The sequence below is a fragment of the Paramormyrops kingsleyae genome, chromosome 3 (genome assembly GCF_048594095.1).
Source record: "Paramormyrops kingsleyae isolate MSU_618 chromosome 3, PKINGS_0.4, whole genome shotgun sequence".
NCBI classification, from domain to species: Eukaryota; Metazoa; Chordata; class Actinopteri; order Osteoglossiformes; family Mormyridae; genus Paramormyrops; species Paramormyrops kingsleyae.
This window is the reverse complement of record NC_132799.1, coordinates 13,678,795-13,687,422: the sequence shown is the minus strand read 5'-3', so window position 1 is coordinate 13,687,422 and position 8,628 is coordinate 13,678,795. Positions and strand designations below refer to the sequence as shown.

The 8,628-nt window shown below is 47.8% G+C and overlaps 1 protein-coding gene across 1 annotated transcript; it reads right to left on the bottom strand.

Moving 5' to 3' along the window:
- Positions 1 to 16: 16 nt before the first annotated feature.
- On the bottom strand, positions 17 to 4,597 carry hps6 (HPS6 biogenesis of lysosomal organelles complex 2 subunit 3). The gene has a single exon (XM_023822606.2). It carries the CDS (start codon positions 4,101 to 4,103, stop codon positions 1,578 to 1,580), a length of 2,526 nt encoding a protein of 841 aa, XP_023678374.2. The 5' UTR covers positions 4,104 to 4,597; the 3' UTR covers positions 17 to 1,577.
- Positions 4,598 to 8,628: the final 4,031 nt, after the last annotated feature.

The window sequence follows — 8,628 nt, the reverse complement described above, 5'->3', positions numbered from 1 at the left end:
AGCATTGACCAGCAGCGAGAGCACAAACAACACTTTAATTAGCAGTCATATGTTATATTTGTACAAAAATCATGCTGGAGTCTTATTTGCCCATTACTCTAATCGCACACCTACGTGCAGCTTTCATTGACCTGTTGGGCTGAGCGAATTGGCATTCATGACTTCTGAAAGACTACAAACTTAGGACAGTAAAGTATGATCTCACTGGATTCGGCCACAGTTTAGTGTTTACACAGCTTGATGCTATTCTCCATTTCAGGATGCTATTCTCCATTTCAGGATTTTTTACTGTGCTTTCAGTAAAATTCAAACTTCCATAAAGAGACTTTTATATTAAAATGTTTGTAAAAAAAAAAAAAAATCATGGACTAAAGAGAAGTTAGTCAGGAATGTTACATAAATATCTCACTCAGTTACTTTTAGGCACTGAAATAAAACAGGAAAATACTCAAATGAGGTTTCTCCAAAAAGCTCAAACTATCATCTTACTTTTATGCGGGATGGAGTGATATTGCCATATGTTAATGAATCTGCATTTTTTTTTCACCATCACACTGGGAGAAGCAGCTGGACGTTCATCCTCTAAGGATGGGAGGTGGAGGCGGAGCCTACACCCTTCAGGGAGGCCCCTCCCCCCAGGAAGCACAAGCAGGGTGTACGGTAGGAGCCAGGTGTGCAGTGTCCAGAGGGCCTTACGACTGCACTGTTCCCCCAGTGAGACACAGGAAGCTGAGGGCAGGCTCACGTACACCAGAAAAACAGAACTGAAAGCTCTTCTGCGCACATCTCAGGCGAACAACATTTACTACACAGCACCATCTGTCATACTGCCCGATTTCTCCTGTATCCTACTATCACAGTTCATTAAGGCTGGCTAATGGCTGAGCTTGCAGAGTCAGGGCTGTCGATGGTACAGAGGGCCTGTCCCTTTAAAAGGCCGTGCTGAGGATGAGAGCAGAGCAGCCTCAGTCCACAAAACCACCTGGACAGAGAACCCCTTTAGTGCGAGACACGTCTGCTGCACCATCCCATGCGAACATGTAGAACCTGTACACCTCAGTGCCCCGTCTATATAACTACAAGTATTCCAATTACAGCTGCAATGATACCAATATATACGTGAGGAAAGGAAATGTATTTTCAGCAGGACACGTATGTTAGTTAATGATTAGGCAGCCGTCCGGCTAATTGCTAGCAAATGTCTCCTTGCATTTTCAGTCTCAGGCAAATGCAGAATGGCTTTGCTTATAAAATGACTAACATGATTGTATCAACATGCACAGCTTACTGCATTGTGACCTAATATACAGGCAGGACAATGGAATGTCTACAGATTTACATACATCGGGCAATTACAGAAGCGCCCCCCCCCCCCCCCCCCCTATTTTCCAAGGGTCATGCAGCCTCATATAGTGTTATACACCCTTGACTGTATGTTAAAATGTGTCCCAGCTTTGCAGTCCCTCTTGCCTACTCCAGGAAGCATGTTTTGGATGCCTAACCTTTGGTTGTTATGGGGAGAATGTCCACAGAGGTGCTGACCGCTCCCACGTTCCTCCTCGGTAGCGCATGGGAGGTCACATGTGATGGGGCGGTGATGTCATCCTGACCACACAGGCGGCCGTCTGGCCGTGGTCTAGGTGGCTGACGCCGCTGTCTGTGGCGGACCTGGGGAGCCCCCTGGCCTGCCGGGGGGGTGTCGGGGGAGGGAAGGAAGGGGACTGCAGGATGTCTGCGTACCGGTGGCTGGGCTTGGTGTCCCTCTGGAGAACGCGGCTGAGCAGAGGGCGGAGGAGCCCGATGGTGAGCTGGGCACCGTGAGTCTGGAAGGGGTCAGTTCCGGGGTCTGTAGGGGGGAGGCTCTTCAGCACTGTGTTCAGGATGCTGGTCGCTGACATATCCTCAGGACAGAGGGCCCACAGCAGCTCCAGGTAGGGATCCAGCTCACGGTGCTGGGATACTTCGCACAGCAGACTGATGAAGATCTCCTTGTTGAGCAGCGGACTCTGCTGGCTGAAGCGCTGAGCCACCTGGGTGACACGCTGCCAGTCGCGGCGGCCCATCAGGATGCGCAGGGCCTGCAGGACGGCGTGCGGCCTCTGGCTGCACAGCAGCAGCTCCAGTTCCAGGTCGTGCTGGTCGCCGGCCCTGGGCAGCACAGCCAGGGCCCGCCGGTACAGCGGCTGGCTCTCCGCGTTCTCCGGCACGCCGTGGCTCCGGCCGGCCTGCTGCTGCGCCAGCTCCAGGAAACGGGGCAGCCAGCTGGGCTGGAAGTGGTACACGGCCCTGCAGAGCAGCTCGAACACGGGCATGGCCACGTTGGCCGGGGCCACCGGGGAGCGAGCGGCCGCCTGGATGGGACTCAGGACGGTCTTCCACACCTCTGGGGGTGCTGAGCTGGAGAGGGATCCTTCACCATTATACTGCAGCTGGAGGACCTTCTGCACCGTCTGCCATGACTCCAAGGGAAAGGTGCCAACGATGGCGTTGAGGTAGAGGAGACTCTCCCTGTCCATCTCGGAGCACAGGAGTCTGCGGACCTCGTCATGCACCAAGGTCTCGCAGTATTTGGCCACGTCTGCCTTTGAGGCTGTCAGCATGGACAGCTTGGCTTCCTCCAGGACCAGCAGGCTTCTGAGCTCAGCTTCCAGGGCACCGAGCAACTTGCCATGGCAGCTGTCACTTGGGGCCATATCTCTGCTCTTCTGGCCATTCAGGTAATCTTTGAGGATGGAGGACAAGGTGATGGGTGCCTGGAACATGCCTCCACTCCTGAGCTTCTCCACGGTCAGCTGGGCACTGCTCAGACTCCTCTGTTGGTAATACTTACAGGCCTCCTCAAAGACAGCCTCCACCAGTACAGAGCCCACCTCAAGGCTTTCTGGGTGGCCCAGCTGCTCATGCCCAGGTTCGCACTCCTTGCGCTGGACCACGAACAGCCCCCCCTCCGACAGCAGGTGTGGGGTTTCCCGCTCCTGGCTGTTTACAAAAAGTACTGCCTCTCTCTCCAGTGGTATCTTCTCCAACTCCAGACCACATGCAGCGTCAATCAAATACAGCATCCTTGCCACAGTCAAGGCCAGCAGACCACTGTATATGTTCAAGCTACTTTGCACCTCATAACCGATTAAACAATTATCCGGCAGTTTGTAAATATGGCGTAGAGTGCCATCTGTGGATAACTTGCAGATCCATCCCGAGCTAAGGAGCAATATCACCCCCCCACATACAGTCGGGGAAAAGGCACGTATTTCTGGCGGGTTCATAATGGACAGCATACCAGCACCGTCACAAATTAACTTACTGAAATCGGTTTCCTTACTAGACGAAAAGTCCTGCCACATGAGCCGCCCACTGCAAGTAGTACCAATGGTCACAGCATCACACTGCAGCGACCAGATAAAGAAGAATCTGGAGACGTTCGCTGGAGAAGTGTCGATTCCATCGGGAAGCAGGTAAACATTGTCACCCGCCACCGTGACAATGTAAGGAGGGCTGTTATGCAGAGCGATTTTCACCCCCCCTAAAGAGACACCACCACCACCCAGCACCTCGTAAGTTCGTCTGCACAAGCAGTACCTGAATTTACTGCGGGCTGCGCCGGGAGAGCTCTCCGAAGGTGGTCGCTCCTCGCACCATATTATGCATTTGGCACTTACGCAGACAGAAATCACTTTGGCGCTGGGGCTGTTGCACAGGTCCGATGTCTGCTGTAAGATCCAGCCGGATTTGTGGTCGCAGTATTTCCAAAATTCGACTTTGCCATTCTCCAATACCACAGCCAGTACAGCCGAAGAGCCGTCTTTGCCATTCTGTTCGAGGTACACCACATCCACGACGGGCTCGGATGGCGTCGAAGCCAAATCCAGGCGATTTTGGCTTGGAATCAGCTGAGGTCTTTGGCTTTTATCAAAAGTCATAAGACCGGTGTTTGGCTTGCGGAGAATGGCATGTATGTGCTGTCCGTCCGGACTAATGCGTACATCCTGCAAATAGCTGTTAAAACCACAAGTCGAATGGTTCTGTGCTAAGAACTCACGCAAATCTTTACCTCTGTTAAAATCACCAAAATCCGAAAGTTGTTCTAAAGAATGCCGCTTCATGTTAGTAGAGGGTGAAGGACGGCTGGCGGGTACTAAATTCAACCAGGCTTTGCTGAAGTCCCGAAAGTAGGGAAAAATAAAACTATGACCATGTCATTCTGCTATCTATTCGGATAATTAGGCTTGCTATTTACTTGTTATCCTACCCATAGATCTACACTTCTTACCCATTTAATTAAGAAAAAATCTTTAGCTGGAAAGCTGCACAAATCCCCATACAACTCCTGGCATCACGAGTTCGCAAATTTCCGGAAACCCTGGCCGGTTTATCCGAGGGGGGAATGAAAGAGGGTGTGTGTCCTCACAGCTATTCTATAAATATCGAGATATATAACTTTGGCCGACTTCGTATTTATGTGCGCGCACAGAACACTGTGGTGTGGTTTGGTGTTTACGCTAGCTTTTAAACCAATACAGCGTATCAGTTTACACGAATATATGTATTAACAATTTTGCGTTCCGAATAGAAGTAGGAAGGCAGTACTCACTTTGCTGAAGACGAAAATACGTATGAAGTAATGTATCTCCACCCTTGCTCTCATCGTTTTGTCACTTCCGTCCATTACCTATGACGTGTCCAATGGCTGGATGCCGGCTAGCGGGTTAGCTGGCTAATGCTGATAGACTGAGTTGTTGCCTACCGCTACTTTCTTGTACAATATGCTTTATCTATTCATATAATAACAATAATGATAATATTACACCACTTTGTCAGGCACATTGAGAGAGCCCACAGCTAGGGGCCGGAGATTGCAGCTGCACAAGCTGCGTGCTATGAGTTCTCAAAAAGTCAAAGAAAGTGAATGCGATTAAATTGGAACATCTAATTACTTGCCTACACCTCAGTAAAAGGTAGGGTTTGGTATTGCAGAAAGTAGTGTTTTAATTTTGACGTGTTATACCACATCATTAGATCAATAGCAGGAAAGTTAAATTGATTTCGAATATGTGTAATTCTCCGATGACTGGTAGTGTTTTAAATGCTGCTTTTTGTTGTTAATTTTTACTGCCAACATTTCAAATATAATAGAAATTTCTGGAACTGGTCCATAGCCAGAAGTGAATTTCGAGGGGGTTTCGAGCACGTTATTTTACTACTCGGGTAGGTGCTTGTGCTTGGCATTGTTTTTGCCGTGGTCCAGCCCCAAATCATATCCGACTCGGAACCCGAGTTCCGAGGGCAAATGGAACACACCATTAGTATTTCACTTCCCGTTAAATGGTGTTAGTATAAAAAGCCCGTTTGTTCAGCTTCCGTAACCCAATGCCCACCATGAGCAGAACAGAGAACCGCGCCCACAGACCAAATAGAAAACCACACGTTATGTGTAATTATAAACTTCCTTTAAAAAATAACGACGCAGAAATAATGACTTGGAAGCAATGTTTCAGAATAATGTGTAAAATACAAACATAGCAGTGCATGGCTCTTTATAAAAAAATCATTTATATCCTTTGCATTATATGCAACCAATTTCTCAAGCACTACATGCAAACTCTAGAGACGGAGTGTCACATTCTACAAGGAGTGCACCTTGACACATTCTAGACAAGTCAGGGCAAATTCCATCCAAAATGTTACTGATGACAGCAGACTGTGGTTTTACGTCTAAAACACCCAGTCTGACCCTAGCATCTCTTCATGTGGTGCTGAATAGACATTTTCTGAAGCTCTCAATATTTTCTATTTTAAACTTGTTTTTTAAAATAGAACTTCTTTTTAAAAGTCTTTTTACTAAAACATTTCACAATAATAATGATGATGTCATGAATCCCCATATATTTGCCCGGGTCCAGGGGGTTGTATTGGCTGGGTTTGATGGGGGGGTTACAACCCCCCCATCCCCCCATAATTTACACCCATGGGTGAGGCGCTGCATGAGTGCAGGTGTACTGAATGTCTAGAACAGGAGGGAGCAGTTGAACTGTAGTTCTCAGTGTAAGGTGGGCACTTGTCAGGAGGGTGGTGACCATGGGCTGGGCTGCTCCTGGGAACCTTCCGTGTTTTCCTACCATTTGCTACACTTATCATTTTGCGTGTTTTTTAACAGCTGTCCCGTTTGGAAACATTTGTAACCTTTGCTCATTGCAGTTTATGTCTTTCTCCACTGGGCGGCAGTGTACTCATTGGTGATGCACAAGAGAAGGTAACTGACTTCAGTAACAGCTGAAAGAAATAGACGTATAGCTTCCTGTTGGAGCCACGGCTTCTGCTGACTCCCTCACAGTCCTGATTAAGATGAGTTTGGAGGCTGATGCCAGGTTGTCACCCACAGGTATCTTTTTGTCCTTCACCAAAGCATTGTGGTCTGGATACTCTGTTCTTGGCAATAAACACACAACGCCTGCTTTACACACTATGCTTGTTGCAGCTCTATGATCTGAATGTTACTTTGTTTGGTTGGACTTGCTTGCCGAACTTGCTGACCAGTGTCATCTCCAGGCAGTTCCCGCTCCTTCCACACCCAGCTTCCCTCTGGGCATCATTCTGCCCCCCCCCCCCCCCCGGGCAGCGAGTACCACCCTTTGACCATTAGTCATGTAGCTGGGCAGTTGAAAAGCTGCTTTGCTTCAGTCATCCAATCCCTCATCTGAGGTGATTTTTGCATTCCCCCTGTATCCTGCACTGAGGGCTGGTCACATGGCCAGAGGGCTGGACACATGGCCAGGGAGTGGAAAGAGGCCGGTGCCTGTTGTTCAGAAAACTCTTGATGTTCCTGTTGGCTCATGCGTCCAAGTCTGAGCTGCACTACAATCATCCCAAGTGTCTATAAAGTGAAGTGATCAGTCAGGCAGACAGGGTAACTGTTCCTGTTCTTGTAGCAGCCCCTCCGCCGCAGCATCACTGGGTCTCTCCAGGGCCGCCTGTCATCTCTGTGTCTCCCATCATAACCACTGTGTCCTCTCCTTCGGTCCTCTCAGATGATGGCAGGCTCCACCTTACTAGACTTCTTGTTAACATTTTTTCTTGAATTGCACAGGAATATACATCCAACTCCTAATTATTCTGTTGTATCTACTCTGCAGGGGGTGCAGCGGTTACATCAGGATGAATTTGGATTAATTCATTCAGTGTGATTAGCTTGAATTGCTTAACTGAGTATTTCATTAGAACTGAGCACAATGAGTTCAAATAAGATTGACAGCAATGCTGCAGATGAGTGACTCATGCCTCAGTCCAGCAAGCATGACATTCGTAGATGTCACCATGGAGCTGCGTGATTGGCTCGTGCGGGTGACAGTGCATGCCCTTAAGGGTCTTCGCAGTGACCTTTTGATTTGATTTCAATGCTCCTTTCAAAGGCATTTATGGGGCAGAAACTGCTGAAAATGTTTCATATATCCCCTCATTTAGATGTTTTTTTTTTTTATGGGTTCGCTCTCGTGGGGTGGCCCCTATTTATAGTGCTTGGTACCATTTATATAGATAGGGTAGAATCCCCCAAAATGCGTTGGACATGTCCCTCTCAGCAGGGCTGGTGTGCATAATTCCTGGGTACAAGACAGTTATTACAATGAGCCACCCTACATGAGGGTCACTTTCTTCTCTGGGTCCCTCCTCAGTGCAGACCCCAGGACACCTTCCCCGGTCGTCCCCTCCAGATGCCGGGCCTTTCCCTTGGCACAGCCCATGAAGTTCATTTCTGGCTACAAGCCTGCTTGGTACTGTAAGATTTCCACATTGTACTCATCATGGCAAATATTTAGTAGGCCAGTCATCAGCAGTATGATTCCTGTCACATAATCTCTTCACTCTGTTTTATGCCATGTGACAGCATTCTGTGGGGGTGTGTCCTTTGAAAAGTCAGAGCGTTTGCTCCATTTCTCCAGTGTCCTTTCAGGTAGAAATGCATTCTGTTTTGTTGTAAATACCCTTCACTTGTCTATCTGCTGTGAGCGAAAAGCCCTGTATAAGTGTGCGCAGCCACAGGTGTGTCTCAGACAGGCTCAAATGATCCACAGAGTGTGAGATAGGCGTCTTCCTCAACCAGTGACCATGATGGGAGGAAGGATGGAACGTGAGCCCCTGTTTGGTACGTCTCGTTTACTCAGTTTGGCACCACTTAAGTCACTGGGGGGTTATTTGTAATGTGGATTGATAATACAGTGATGCCTCATCATACATCGGTTCGCTTTACGTCGAATTCGACTCTACGTTAAAAATACAGTATGTAGAAAAAATACAAATCATCTTAAGTTGGTCAGGCAATGTTAAAATATGTAAAATATATTGTATTAAATCAAATAAAAGCTTATAAATTAAAACGTATTGTCTTATTTGACTGGTATTTGGTGCCAATAACTCCAAGTTCCGCTGCGTTTATACATTTAAGGGAAATGCTTATTGGGTGCTGATATGGGGTCTAAATAGTTTTTTAGGGGTTTTTCATGTTAAGTAATTTTTCAACTTAAGTCATGCCTTTTGGAACCGATTTCTGACTTAAAGTGAGGTATTACTATGCACATACGCTTATTCTCAGATGTTTGATAGCATATGACACATGCATGATAGGGCATCATTATC